This window comes from Coregonus lavaretus, assembly GCF_964263955.1.
Source record: "Coregonus lavaretus genome assembly, contig: HAP1_SCAFFOLD_2515, whole genome shotgun sequence".
Lineage (NCBI taxonomy): Eukaryota > Metazoa > Chordata > Actinopteri > Salmoniformes > Salmonidae > Coregonus > Coregonus lavaretus.
In genome coordinates this window covers 57,143-72,712 of record NW_028160333.1, presented here as the reverse complement: position 1 = coordinate 72,712, position 15,570 = coordinate 57,143, and the positions used below count along the sequence as shown (strand labels likewise).

The 15,570-nt window shown below is 40.5% G+C and overlaps 1 protein-coding gene across 2 annotated transcripts; it reads left to right on the top strand.

Moving 5' to 3' along the window:
- The first annotated feature begins 1,100 nt into the window (after nucleotides 1-1,100).
- On the top strand, nucleotides 1,101-10,986 carry LOC311121916 (2-amino-3-carboxymuconate-6-semialdehyde decarboxylase-like). Of its 2 annotated transcripts, XM_084196348.1 has the most exons (11): nucleotides 1,101-1,269; nucleotides 3,870-3,914; nucleotides 6,411-6,476; nucleotides 6,928-7,024; nucleotides 7,177-7,226; nucleotides 9,237-9,473; nucleotides 9,735-9,828; nucleotides 9,939-10,034; nucleotides 10,153-10,325; nucleotides 10,479-10,577; nucleotides 10,695-10,986. In XM_084196348.1, exons 1-11 carry the CDS (start codon nucleotides 1,180-1,182, stop codon nucleotides 10,755-10,757), a joined length of 1,110 nt encoding a protein of 369 aa, XP_084052474.1. In that variant the 5' UTR covers nucleotides 1,101-1,179; the 3' UTR covers nucleotides 10,758-10,986. The 2 variants fall into 2 exon arrangements, with proteins under 2 accessions (XP_084052474.1, XP_084052475.1); XM_084196349.1 differs by lacking the exon at nucleotides 6,411-6,476 and having other exon boundaries at nucleotides 1,102-1,269.
- Nucleotides 10,987-15,570: the final 4,584 nt, after the last annotated feature.

The following is a 15,570-nucleotide window of genomic DNA, read 5'->3' as shown; positions in this document are numbered from 1 at the left end:
CTTTTTTGTTGTTGTTGTTTTATTTTACTTTTTTATTAAAAAAGAAATGCATTGTTGGTTAAGGGCTGTAAGTAAGCATTTCACGGTAATGTCTACACCTGTTGTATTCGGCGCATGTGGCAAATAACATTTGATTTAATTTGATTTTAGTCCAGGTTGCAGACGTTTATCTGGTCCTAAGATTAATACCGCAGGTCTAACTTCAATAAGGGATGGAATGGAATGGGATTTGTTCAGCAATTTTATTCAATGAGTCCACAAGTTGTCGCAAAATGCACAGGGCAGAACACATAATGCCTCTGATGCATCCATGTTGTTTAATTACACTGTTATAAACATGTCTGTATAATAAACTAGCATACTCTCTCTGGTTCAACCCACCAACCCAAAAAATAGGTTTCGTTTTTCCAACATATAGGCTATTCAATAGCCTAACTTATCTTACCATTTTTGATACTACTGCATGTGCCTGGAATACATTGGATCCAAAACTGGGCTCATAGTATAACCTGCTGATGATTCAGCATGTTCTTGTAATGCAGGACCTCATGTAGATAGCCTATAGCACAACAGATGCTGCATTTGGGAGAATGGGTGGTTCATCAAAACCCTTTGTGTCCCGAGTGCACAGTTGAACTATTAGTCAATAAGTATTTATGACCCACTGATAATAAAACCTGATTGAAGGATAACCTACATGAAAAGGAAAGTGAACAGACATTCCCCTCTTCTCGATGTATTGGACCTTTTTGTCCAGCCCCAGTAATTTTTTTGGGCTGTGTGTAAAACCCTGTCCATCCATAGCTTAGATGTGCCCTGTCTGTGGGTCTAGGGGCAGACTGGCCCTAGACCCATTTGCCCGAAATGCCAGATATCCTGGTCCATTTTTAGCCCAGTGGGCCTCTCTGACTTGTTGTTATTTTTGTGCAAAATTATAATTATCTGGCTAATAATGGGGGCCTCAAGGAAAAAATGGGCCGGTGTGTTAGAAATGCAGATTCCGGGTCCCAGTCCGCCCATGTCTCTGGCACAGTGGCTGTGAGAAGAGTCTATGCCCTGTCAGTCATTCACCTGCTTTTCATTGGGCTGTTAGGGGGCAGGGCAGTAGGGCGGAGAGTAACCTTGCTCAATGCTCACGTTAGACACCATTTACTACCTGCCTCATATTAGGCGAATTGTATGAAAAACACTTGTCATAGAAGATTAATCAGGATGAAGATTGATATTCATAATCACATTTTACCCAAGGAATGGCCCAATCTGAAAGAGGTAGGTTATGTGATACCATACTACTTTACAAAATGCATTGACAACTTAAAAAAATAAATAATAATTTCAATAGAAAGGATGTAATCTATCAGGCTACTTCTCATACCCGGTACATGGTGCATCATTAATAGTCTACCTGACGTTGAATAATGTCATTACGCACATTCGCGCACATTGCGGAATACGCTCACCGCTTGGCACTGCACAGGCTGTGTTGGATCTAGGAGTTGTATCTTGTCTCAATCAATACATCTGGTTATCTAATTGTGTTTTTTTTTACTGAGTCCTCACATCTGACAAAAAATGTGTTATTAGTTTTAGAGCAAAATCATAAAGGCCAATGACACCCACCACACATTGCTAAAAAATAAACAGAAACAACTTATTTTAGCATAATAAACTCAAATGAATGAAGTAACATGTTATTTCTGTGTTTGTCAGAATACGAAAGTCCTTGATGAAGACTGTTCATTTGAAACTAACAAGAATATCATCGAGAACTGAAGAAATTGTTGTATATTTTGTATGCAGCCAGTGAGGAAATCCTGTGAAAAGTTTTACAACCCCTATTAAATCTCTGCACTGACTTGTTAAACATTACTAAATGCTTGGCAGTGACCCAGTCCTTTAAAGATTGTCTTTCTGTCAATAGGCCTGACCTTAGCTAACGATTGTTCATTGGTGCGTCCCAAATGGCACTATGTTCTCTACATTCACTACTTTTGGCGGCTTGTGGGAATCATGGTCAAAATCAAAAGTAGTGCCCTATATAGGGAGTCATTTGGAGTGAAACCCTTTTTTTTTTTACCTGGGAAAAAATTGTCATTTGTGGGGGTGAGAAGGCCACAGTGGGCAACAGGAGTGAGTCAGGACAGAGGCCCGGTCACCCTGATAGTCAGCATGACTCCAATTGCATCATATTGATTTAGAGTTCAAGACCCATGCCACTCCTACATTAACAAACAACAGCATTTTAGTCATTTATATTTTAGTCCAAATATCCGAAACTTTGAACATCCCACGGAGCACCATTAAATCCATTATAAAAAAATTGAAAGAATATGGCACCACAACAAACCTGCCAAGAGAGGGCCGCCCACCAAAACTCATGGACCAGGCAAGGAGGGCATTTATCAGAGAGGCAACAAAGAGACCAAAGATAACCCTGAAGGAGCTACAAAGCTCCACAGCGGAGATTGGAGTATCTGTCCATAGGACCACTTTAAGCTGTACACTCCACAGAGCTGAGCTTTACGGAAGAGTGGCCAGAAAAAAGCCATTGTTTAAAGACAAAAATAAGCAAACATGTTTGGTGTTCGCCAAAAGGCATGTGGGAGACTCCCCAAACATATGAAAGAAGGTACTCTGGTCAGATGAGATTAAAATAGAGCTTTTTGGCCATCAAGGAAAACGCTATGTCTGGCCCAACACCTCTCATCACCCCGAGAACACCATCCATGGTGGTGGCAGCATCATGCTGTGGGGATGTTTTTCGTCGGCAGGGACTGGGAAACTGGTCAGAATTGAAGGAATGATGGATGGCGCTAAATACAGGGAAATTCTTGAGGGAAACCTGTTTCAGTCTTCCAACGATCTGAGACTGGGACAGAGGTTCACCTTCCAGCAGGACAATTACCCTAAGCATACTGCTAAAGCAACACTTGAGTGGTTTAAGGGGAAACATTTAAATGTCTTGGAATTGCCTAGTCAAAGCCCAGACCTCAATCCAATTGAGAATCTGTGGTATGACTTAAAGATTGCTGTACACCAGCGGAACCCATCCAACTTGAAGTAGCTGGAGCAGTTTTGCCTTGAAGAATGGGCAAAAATCCCAGTGGCTAGATGTGCCAAGCTTATAGAGACATACCCCAAGAGACTTGCAGCTGTAATTGCTGCAAAAGATGGCTCTACAAAGTATTGACTTTGGGGGGGTGAATAGTTATGCACGCTCAAGTTTTCTGTTTTTTTTTCTTATTTCTTGTTTGTTTCACAAGAAAACACATTTTGCATCTTCAAAGTGGTAGGCATGTTGTGTAAATGAAATTATACAACCCCCCCCAAAAAAATAAATTTCAATTCCAGGTTGTAAGGCAACAAAATAGGAAAAATGCCAAGGGGGGTGAATACTTTCGCAAGCCACTGTACATACAGTGAAGGTATCTTCAGTCTAAATTGAGGAGGATGTTGATCCTATGGGATGGATATTATTACTCATTTTGGGCTGTTTCAGGGTTAATCCGTATGCATATCACTGGAGCGAAATAGGATGGTTTTGATTGCGTTCCGATCCTGCTCTTTCTCTCTCTGTTCCCAGTTGTGGTGAAAGTGGTTCGTAGGCAATTTACCCCAAATAAAATGACTTATGACATTGGCTGGTCCGTTTTTATCTCTGCAGGCCTACTTTGCATACGAGCAGAATCCCAAGGTGCATAATGACAAGTAATGAAAGTTGTAGCTTTCGATACCTGGGTGCCATGAGATATGACTTTGTGAATGTATTAAAATAATTTCAGGAAATTCAAAATGTCCTATGCTTAGCAAAACACTTAATGATGCATTATCATGAGGGCACTCTAATGAAAGTTTTGTTTGTTTTTTAGAGATATGGATATGATGGATTTATCCAGCTTCACCATCACTGCAAGGTGAGTCTCAAGTTAGGTTATTCAACAGTACAGTACAATATTTGAATGTTAAAGCATATTTTTTCTGTCACCTTTCCATATACTTTTAAAATATGCATATTCTACAGTATAATGGAAATGAAATGTTTTACTTGATGCATAATTTATTACAGACTTCCGCAACAGAGTTCACGTTATACAGCATACAGCTTATTTAGTCCACGTATCAAGCATACAGCTTATTTAGTCCATGTATCAAGCATACAGCAAGCATACAGCCTATTTAGTCCATGTATCAAGCATACAGCAAGCATACAGCCTATTTAGTCCATGTATCAAGCATACAGCTTATTTAGTCCATGTATCAAGCATACAGCTTATTTAGTCCATGTATCAAGCATACAGCTTATTTAGTCCATGTATCAAGCATACAGTTTATTTAGTCCATGTATCAGCAAGCTTTCCAAGTTTAATCGACCTGTAGTGTACTTGCTATTTGTATATGTGGTGTACATTGTTTTCACTGCATTGAGACATGATCTAACTCCTTGTTATAAGAGCTTGCCTGCCCATGCTCCATGAGATGTGAAAATGCCACATACAGCAGTTACCTTGACCTGCAATGCTACTACACAGGCAGTGCTGGTCCTGGCCATTCTGCTGCCCTAGGCCAGACAAAGAAATTGGCGCCCCTACTAGAATAGTCCCAGTAAGCAAAATGACATTGAAAAGACGTCTAAAATATGAATTTTTCCAGACGTTGAAGTTAGGTTCAATATAGGTTCTGAATGAAAGGTGAAAAGACGTATTTTCCAGATGTTGAAATCAGGTTAATTTTCGGTGCTGAATTAAAGTTGAAAATACGTCATTTATAGACGTCTATGTTTGGGACAAATCAAGGCTGGTCCAGACCGGACAAAATCTGAACCAAACATAGACGGCTATGATTGATTCAGATTTGGTCCGGATCAGACCGAAAACCAACGTCCGTGGACGTGGAAATCAAGGCCGTCCGGACTGCAAACAAAAAAGAAGTCCGGACAGAACCAAAAAAAGATGTCCAGAATGCGTCAGCCCGTGCTTACTGAGGTATAGCCTACAGCGTCGCCTGAAATTGAATTTTAGGAATGCCCATCTGTGGTAGGCCTACCATCTATAAAACACAAATAAAAGACTGTCGGTCCAAAGACGTCCAAAAGACGTTGGCCCGTGCTTGCTGGGGTGTAGCCTACCATGTTGGCCGGCAATGGAATTTTATGAATGCCCATCCATGTGGTAGGCCCACCGTTTGTAAAACAGACCGTTGCATTGGCTTTACTAGTCCTGATAACTGTGACTAATCGATTTGGCTATTTAAGCTCTGAATATCAGCTACCCAACTTCATCAGGAGCAGTTATCCTGAGCCTATTTGCAATTTGCTTATACAGCAGGAAATGCAGAAGTATTTTCTTTTTCGCTATGGTCAGCTCGTAAAAAATTGAAGGATACAAACTTGAAACTCCAGGACAGCAGTTGAGTAGCCTGATTGTCCATTCCACATTGTCCATTTTACTTTGACCTGTCCTGTTTTTAGGATATGTTGTTTGTCAGCACATTTTTTATTTGATTGGGCACCATTTAGGTTAGGCTATTTGATCGGAGAAACCTGCATGATGTAAAAAGTTAAAGTTTCACCAGCCTGTAGGCTACAGAGAAGGCCACATACTCTTTCTACCAGATGCTATATCTGCTACATGATTTATGTTAGAAGATTTTTTTGACTGAATGTTATTAGAGCGCTGCAGCGATACCTCTCTCTAAAAGCACCCTGGAGAGGCGCGCTGAGAATGGACAAGATAAATATTTTGCATCCCTGCCTTTGACAAAGTGGGCAGTGCTTATCACAGGGCGGCATCAACGCTCACCTAAAACCCCCATATGCCACTGGCTGAGAGAAATTGTCATTGTTTGGGGCAGAATTGTTTGAGGTTTTATGTGTCTTGCCACCCTCATCAATCTGAGGCCGTAGGTGGCCGCTTAATCCTGCCTAATGAGCGGGCCGGCCCTGTACTCAGGCTCTCCTGGGCTCTCTCCAAGATCTCATTCACACAAAGCTAGTCTAGTGTTGCCATACCTCCAAAATCACATCGTTGTCAAGCCTCGAAGCCTGGCTCTCGACAAGCAAACACAAAGCCAACCCTCCCTCTTGGCGCCACCTATGGGTAGTGAGCGGGCAGCACAGGAAGAGTTCCTACAGACACTGGCACCCATTGGGTCCAGCAACACACCTGTGTGTGACTATGGCTGTGTTTACTCATGCATCCCAATTCAGATATTTTTTACACTAATTGGTCCAAATGACCAATCACATCAGATCTTTTCACATCAGATCTTTTTCAGAGCTGATCTGATTGATCAAATGATCAATTAGGGGAAAAAATATCAGAACTGGGCTGCCTGTAAACGCAGCTTATATGTATGTGTGCTTACATGTACTTTCTTACGTGTGTGTGTGTGTGTGTGTGTGTGTGTGTCAGGGTCGGGGCACAGCAGGGTCTGCCTGGGCTTGCTGTGGGAGCATCTATAGAACACAGCATGTTGTAGTAGGTACTGTCTCAGCAGAACAGGCCACATCGGGCCGGGACAGAATACAGTGGACCTAGACAGCTGCTTAGGAAACCAAAAAAGTATTGGCATCAGCCACTGTACGCAATGCAGGCACATATGCTTGCTCACACGCAATGCACATGCACACATACACCTCTGACACCTGAATGTAAAGTAACAGCCAATGAGACATTTTCAACTCCCTCTCTAGTTCCCAGATGTTTCTCTTTGCTGCCACCAGGTGGCTGATTACACATAGGTCATACGCATTTCAATTCCACATCCGTTTGAGTGATTTGCTTCTTATTATGACATAGAAGTGTTCTTGCTCATCAAACAGAAACTGTAGGCATGAAGCAATGAAGACAATGGAAGGCATAGAAACCAAAATAAGGAAATATCAGGTGTCCTTCACTCTCTGGAGTTTTGTGCCAATCCATATTTTAGGGGGAAGCAAAAATGATGAAAGACGGGAAGTTGTTCCGTGTGATCCAGGAGAACTGTTGGGATGCAGACGCAAGGATTCGGGACATGGATGCACACGGTATAGACACACATATCCAATATCATCCTCTCGTCAAAATCCTCTTGACATCATATTTTGAAGCCGACCGAGTGATTCATGTTGCCTGTAAAGTAAGTCTGTATTGGAATGTTGTGGGTTTTGATGATGATGATGATGACGTTCTACTTTAGGCGTGACGGTCCAAGCCTTGTCCACAGTGCCTGTCATGTTCAACTACTGGGTAAGTCTGTCTGCAAGGGGCGAAAATAAACTGCAGATTTTAGTTAAAGGTGCTTCACATAGGATATTCTTTAATTTTTGCATTGTAATTTCAGAAAATGTCCATAATATATCTGGCGCTAATTGTGGAATGATAGTGTTTCACAGTATTATGCCATGTTCACAACAACTGTGATCTCGGAACTGGGAACTCGGAAATCCCCGACTTCTGACCTCAGTGCATTCAAAACAACTGGGAAAAATCTTTTTGAACGGTCATCCAACTCGGAATTCCAACTCGGGAACTCGGGCCTCTTTCTAGAGCTCCGACTTTCTGACCTGAAGATCACTGACATCATGATTTGACCTCCTATTTTTTTGAGTTCCCAGTTGTTTTGAACGGCATTACTTACCCGCCAGTGTTGTGATTGGCTGTGATATTAACCTATTGATTTCTCCCGCAAGAGCGGCATCTGTTGTCAAACTGGGAAAGCTGTTCTGGCTTTGTGGCTGTGATATCTAGTGGACATCACTCATTCCCTGGTTGCTACAATTCTACACTGTTCGCTCAATTTCAGTTTATGTGAGAAAACAAGCACTGAATATTGTAGGGAATCATTGTACCAAAAAATATAGTTTTCTCAGCTGTTTGAAGCTGGTGGACCAAAAAGGCTTTTTGAAGCTTTCGGTTTTGGTCCACCAGCTTCAAACAGCTGTAAAAACTATATTTTTTGTTATTTAAAGATATTTCACCACGATTTAGATGGTACAATGATTCTCTACACTATTCAGTGCTTGTTTTCTCACCAACCTGGTCTCAGAGCATTTAGTATTATTCTGTACGTAAATCCGGGACACTCCATTAGTATGATATGTTACGTTTGGTATGGTTACATAGGTTGGGGTGGACGGGTGGGCGTATAATGCGAACGTTAGCAACCCAAAGGTTATGAGGTCAAATATCATCATGGACAACTTTAGCATTTGAGCTAATTAGAAACTTTTGAACTACTTACTACTTTTTAGCTACATTGCAACTACGTAGCATGTTAGCTAACCCTTCCCCTAACCCTAACTTTAACCCTTTAACTAACCCTTCACCTAGCCCTAACCTTAACCCTTTTAGCTAACTCTTCCCCTAATGCTAAACTTAACCATTTAACCTAACTCCTAAACTTAACCCTAACCTTAACCCTAACCCCTAGCCTAGCTAACGTTAGCGAGCTATCTAACGTTAGCCACCTAGCTAGAATTTGTAACATATCATACGTTTTGCAAATTCGTAACATATTGTATGTTTTGCAAATTCGTAACATATTGTACATTTTGCAACTTCGTAACATATAACAGGTTTTGCAAATTCGTAACATATTGTACATTTTGAAAGATTTTAACATATAATACGAATTGTAATTCGTAACTTATCATACGAAATGGGTGATGGACATCCACAAATTAATACATACCATACGAAACCTAACATATTATACTAATTGGATCATCTCGGATTTACATACAGAATAATACGAAATGCTCTGAGACCAGGTTGCAACCACACACTAAAATTGAATGAACAGTGTAGAATTTTAGTAACCAGGAAACAACAGTGCGATTTCCACTAGACAACACAGCCACAAAGTCAGAACCGCTTTCACATATTGACAACAGATGCTGCGCTGGCGAGAGAAATCAACAGGCGAATATCACAGCCAATCATAAACACTGACAGGTAAGTAATACTGTGAAACACTATCATTCCACTATTAGCGGCAGATATATTATGATTTTTACATTTCTTATTACAATGCAAAAGTTCAAAAAAATTCCTCTGTGTTGCACCTTTAAAATGTTGCCTCAGTGTGTGTCAACTCCTATCCCAGCTGACTTTTACTCGCTGACAATTCCCTCATGTTTGTTTTTACATCACTTCTCCTTTTTCTAAGACTTTGATGTGCTTACTTCACTGTAAATATAGCTGCCAATACATTACTAAGGCTTTGGTTGTGTTGGGTTCACTTCCCTGTTGTGACAGGCCAAACCCCATGACACCCTGGACCTGTGTGAGATCCTGAATGACGACCTGGCTAAGACAGTGGCGCTCCACCCCCGGCGCTTCGTGGGGCTGGGTACCCTGCCCATGCAGGCTCCTGACCTGGCTGTGCTGGAGATGAAGCGCTGTGTGAGGGAGCTGGGCTTCCCTGGGGTCCAGATCGGCTCCCACATTAACACCTGGGAACTCAACGCCCCTGAACTCTACCCAATCTATGCTGTAAGAGCCATATAAGTGAATTGATTTATTTATATGGACAGCCATCTTCCTAGTGATAGCAGCTATAGTGTTACAAAACTAGTTAGAAACCCTACTGAAAATCATACTCTGGCTCTGTCTAGACTAAACCTAAGCTAGGCCACTACTATCTGATCCACAACCTATGGACTACAGAGACATTTGATGTTCGAGTATCAATTCATCATGACTGTGTAATGATGTAGATTATGAAAAGTGAGTGATGTTCCCTCTTTTCTATAGGCTGCTGAGGAACTGAACTGTTCCTTGTTTGTACACCCATGGGACATGCAGATCGATGGGAGGATGGCCAAGTACTGGCTACCCTGGTTAGTGGGTGAGTGAGATGGTAAAGACTCAGCTCTGTTCTGATCAATCAAATGCTGTGTCTCAGCTTGCCTGGATGACGTTATCACAAATGAGTAAACATTCTTTTTTTTTGTACAGGTATGCCATCAGAGACTACCATGGCCATTTGCTCGATGATCTTCGGAGGTGTCTTTGAGAGATTTCCCAAGTTGAAGGTCTGCTTTGCTCATGGAGGTAATTCACAATAAAGAGGAACAAATAATGAGATTCAGTAAACAGTAGAAGTGTGAGCTAGGAGAATCCAAAAATCACCATTCCAAGATTGACTTGTGAAGCAACGTTTTTTCCCTAGGGGGTTCTTTCCCATTCACTATTGGCCGAATTGAACATGGGTTCCAGGTCCGACCTGACCTCTGTGCTGTGGATAACAAGGCCAACCCACGGAAATACCTGGGCTCCTTCTACACTGACTCCTTAGTGCATGACCCCATCGCCCTCAAGCTACTTATTGATGTGATCGGAAAGGTATGCAGTAGTGTCTAATTTCTAAATGGCAACTGATGTAGAAAAATTATAGTTCTCATTAGTAAGTAGTTTAAAAGGCTTGAAGGTTTGATGTTTGTAGAGTTTACACAAGTGTTTATTACTGTCTCAGTTCATAATATTTTTCTCCCATAGGATAAGGTGATGTTAGGAACAGACTATCCATTCCCACTGGGTGAGCTGCAGCCAGGAGCATTAATAGAGTCCATGAAGGAGTTTGATGGTGGTTTAAAGGTAAGGTAACCCACCGAATGTGCTTTCTTTCCCTTGCAAAAAGTGTCTGTAATAAAAAAATAAGAGCAGGACGTGATGGTTTATGAATTTTTATTTGTGTTTGCTTTTCCTTTTCAGGACAAACTGCTTGCAGGCAATGCACTGAACTTTTTGGGGATTAAAAGAGAACAATTTCAATGATTTATAGCATGAAGATATTGTCAAAATAAAAAGGGGAAACAATGTTTGACTTTCAAATTATTGGCAGGACCGTAATACAGATACAACCTAATGTGTGACCAAAATGTAAATATTTAATTTATCTATTTAGCTCATTTATAATGATTTTTGTTTACACTGTTGGAAGTCATCTGTGGTCAACACTCTTTTTGCTGTTTATGACTAAATAAAATGGAATGTTCATTTCAAATGAGAGCAATATTTACTCAAAGGAAATAGAAACTATAAAAGGTTCAGAAAAAGTGTATGCTTGCTTCAGTTTATAGCCTACACTCTAAAAATGAGGGGTTCAACAAGGGTTCTTCTAAGATCCTCAAAGTTATTTTAAGAACCTTAGGGTTCTTGGCACTGAAATTTGTCCCCAAAGGGTTCTTCCAAGAACCCCATAGGAGGTGGGGTTCATCGAGGAACCTCATTAGTTGGTGGGGGTTCTTGCAGGAACCTAACTGCCCAACTGAAACATTTGGATTTGAATTTGAAATGACAGCAGGTGCAGGCACTTAACTGAATAATGTAAAGATCTCCACAATTGAAGGTAAGGTTTGTCCCTTGTATGATCTAAATTGATATTGTTTTATGATGATACCATCTATCTTTTCATATTTGTGCACATTTTTCTAAAACAGAAAATGGACACAATTCAATGACAATCAACAAAGAGGTAAGAATATGTATTCTATAAGAATATGTTGAAGGCTAGCTGTATTGGGTGCAGGTGACTGAACTGCTCACTTTTGTGTATGTGTCTGCAGGTTTACAAACGAGGAGGCATAAAAAGGTATGTCAATTGGTATGTTATGCAGATCACATGTACAATCCTCCTCCCTTAACTCTTCAAGGAAAATCCCATAGGCCTCTACATTATGGACAAGGTATGTGAATGAAAACCATTCTCAAACCAGTTTTATTCATCCACATTTACCACAAAAGCCAAGGTATGAATACTGTCATGTGCATGTTTTGTTAATCACCCTCCCTACACCTCTGATGAATATAACAGGAAACCTGTTCGATCACCATGCACTGCAAAACCATTCTGGCTATGGATACGGAGAACATCAACATGCCAGAGGATATACCCATTGGACTTTGGGCTCTGCTGGGAGTTTACCTTATATTTTGATTATTTTATTCTGCTTTGCCGCTAAAATCCTAATAAACACTGACAACTAAAATATTGTGTTATTGCTGTTATTGTTAAGGTTATTACTACTACTACTAATAATAGGGGAGGGGGGAGTAGTTCAAAAATTAACCCCAAAAGGTTATTCAAAAGGTTATTTGAGGATCTGTTGAAAGGGGTTCTTTGAAGAACCCTTTTAAAGAGTTATTCAAAGAACTTATAGGGGTTCCCCCACAATTTCAATTTGAAGAACCCCTAAAGGATCCTCCAGGAACCTTTACTTTTTAGAGTGTACTATAAATTATTGTCTAGTTGTCTTAGCTAGCCTAAATCTATCTACTTCATATAATTTGTCTAGATTATGGGTCTCCAATCTACTAAAAGTAGGGAACAGTTTACATTTCCCTGTTGAAATGTTCTTCAGTGCGTGATCGCATTGATCAGCAGTCACGTTCTTCAAGCTTGATATGGCCTATTTGCCATGCTCCTTTTCTAGTAAACACCACTCCTGTAAAAAATTAAATATATACATTTAGTAATTTTGCAATGTAGCCCAATGAAAGCTAACAATTTCTAAAAACATCAGCCACACATTTTCAGTCAATTAAGTTCATTCAAATTCAAACAAACAGCTGTACCAGCCAGCAGGTAAGAGAGGGTTTTGACTAGATGGGATACAGCTTTTGTCAGATCAGACTTTTCATAGCAGGTTAGGAGAATTGACACAGCAGGTAAGGATAATTAACATAGCAGGTTAGGAGAATTGGGCTAAGGTTAGGAAAAGGATTAGGGTTAGCTAAAAACGTTTTACGTAAATTTTCTGTACAGATTCCACAGCCACAAAGTCAAAATTGACTATTTGATCTTAATTTCAAGGAAAATTCCACCCAAAAACTATATTTTGGTATTTGTTTCATTAGTCCATTGTTGACATAGTCCAAAATATGTTGCTTGTCAGCAATCAAGTTTTCATGATATGTATGCATCATGTGGAGATGAGTTCTGTATTTTGAAAGTTACAAAAGGTTAGCATCACGGGCGGCTGCTGAGGGGAGGACGGCTCATAATAATGCCTTGAATGGAGTGAATGGAATGGCATCAAACACATGGAAACCATGTGTTTGATGTATTTGATACCATTCCACTAATTCCACTCCAGCCATTACCACGAGCCTGTTCTCCCCAATTAAGGTGCCACCAAACTCCTGTGATACACTCTAAAAATTAGTGGTCCAACAAGGGTTCTTCTAAGATCCTAAAAGTTCCTTGAAGAACCTTAGGGTTCTTGGCTCTGAAAAATGCCCCCAAAAGGTTCTACCAAAAACCCCAAAGGAGGTGGGGTTCATCGAGGAACCTCCTTAGTTGGTGGGGGTTCTTGCAGGAACCTAACTGCCCAACTGAAACGTTTGAATTTGAGATGACAGCAGGTGCAGGCACTTAACTGAAAAATGTAAAGATCTCCTCAATCTAAGGTAAGGTTTCTCCCTTGTATGATCTAAATTGATATTGTTTTATGATGATACCATCTATCTTTTCATATTTGTACAAATGGCAGTGATGTTTGACACTTTCTCCCTTTAAATTTTTTTTATAAAACTGAAAATGGACACAATTCAATGGATATCAATCAACAAAGAGGTAAGAATATGTTAAAAGCTATAGCTACATTGGGTGCAGATGACTGAACTGATCACGTTTGTGTGTGTCTGAGTCTGCAGATATACTGACCAGGAGGCACACAAAGGTATGTACAATTGGTATTGGTATGTTGTGCAGATCACATGTATTATCTACAGTTAATTTTGGTTTCTCTAAAACCTTATAGGACTCAGCTGCCTCTTCAATGAAAATCCCAGAGGCCTCTACATTATGGACAAGGTATTTGTATAAAAAACCATTATCAAAAGTGAACTGATGTTTTTCATTCATATTTACCACAAAAACCAAGGTATGAAAGAAATGTGCCGAAAAAGGTTATTCAAAAGGTTATTTGAGGATCCATTAAAAGGGGTTCTTTGAAGAACCATTAATAAAGGGTTCTTTGAAGAACTTATAGAGGTTCCCCCACAGTTTCAATTTGAAGAACCCCTAAAGGATACTCCAGGAACCTTTTATTTTTTAGAGTGTACCAGTACCGAGTCGATGTGCAGGGGTACGAGGTAATTGAGGTAGATATGAACACTACCGGTCAAAAGTTTTAGAAGACCTACTCATTCAAGGGTTTTTCTTTATTTTTACTATTTTCTACATTGTAGAATAATAGTGAAGACATCAAAACTATGAAATAACACATAAGGAATCATGTAGTAAACAAAAAAGTTTTAAACAAATCAAAATATATTTTATATTTGAGATTCTTCAAATAGCCACCCTTTGCCTTGATGACAGCTTTGCACACTCTTGGCATTCTCTCAACCAGCTTCACCTGGAATGCTTTTCCAACAGTCTTCAGGGAGTTCCCACATATGTTGAGCATTTGTTGGCTGCTTTTCCTTCACTCTGCGGTCTGATTAATCCCAAACATCTCAATTTGGTTGAGGCTGGGGGATTATGGAGGCCGGGTCATCTGATGCAGCACTCCATCACTCTCCTTCTTGGTTAAATAGCCCTTACACAGCCTGGAGGTGTGTTGGGTCACTGTCCTGTTGAAAAACAAATGATAGTCCCATTAAGCCCAAACCAGATCGGATGGCGTATCGCTGCAGAATGCTGTGGTAGCCATGCTGATTAAGTGTGCCTTGATTTCTAAATAAATCACTGACAGTGTCACCAGCAAAGCACCCCCACAGCATAACGCCACCTCCTCCATGCTTTACAATGGGAAATAAAAATGTGGAGATCATCCGTTCACCCACACCGCGTCTCACAAAGACACAGCGGTTGGAACCAAAAATCAAAGGACAAATTTCCACTGGTCTAATGTCCATTGCTCGTGTTTCTTGGCCCAAGCAAGTCTCTTCTTCTTCTTATTGATATCCATTAGTAGTGGTTTCTTTGCAGCAAATCGACCATGAAGGCCTGATTAACACAGTCTCCTCTGAACAGTTGATGTTGAGATGTGTCTGTTACTTGAACTCTGTGAAGCATTTATTTGGGCTGCAATTTCTGAGGCTGGTAACTCTAATGAACATCCTCTGCAGCAGAGGTAACTCTGGGTCTTCCATTCCTGTGGCGGTCCTCATGAGAGCCAGTTTCATCATAGCGCTTGATGTTTTTTGCGACTGCACTTGAAGAAACGCTCAAAGTTCTTGAAATGTTCCGTATTGACTGACCTTCATTTACATTTACATTTTAGTCATTTAGCAGACGCTCTTATCCAGAGCGACTTACAGTTAGTGAGTGCATACATTTTCATACTGGCCCCCCGTGGGAAACGAACCCACAACCTTGGCGTTGCATGCGCCATGCTCTACCAACTGAGCTACAGGGGACTACTTCATGTCTTAAAGTAATGATGGACTGTCATTTCTCTGTGCTTATTTGAGCTGTTCTTGCCATAATATGGACTTGGTCTTTTACCAAATAGGGCTATCTTCTGTATACCACCCCTACGTTGTCACAACACAACTGATTGGCTCAAACACATTAAGAAGGAAAGAAAATCCACAAATTAACTTTTAAGAAGGCACACCTGTTAATTGAAATGCATTC

Bases quoted from the DNA above. Each gene is read 5' to 3' on its own strand.
- LOC311121916 (XM_084196348.1), top strand. From the start codon at position 1,180: ATGAAAAACACTTGTCATAGAAGATTAATCAGGATGAAGATTGATATT. The intron at 1,270-3,869 runs GTAGGTTATGTG...TTTGTTTTTTAG, and splicing joins AATGGCCCAATCTGAAAGAG to AGATATGGATATGATGGATT. The intron at 10,578-10,694 runs GTAAGGTAACCC...TTTCCTTTTCAG, and splicing joins AGTTTGATGGTGGTTTAAAG to GACAAACTGCTTGCAGGCAA.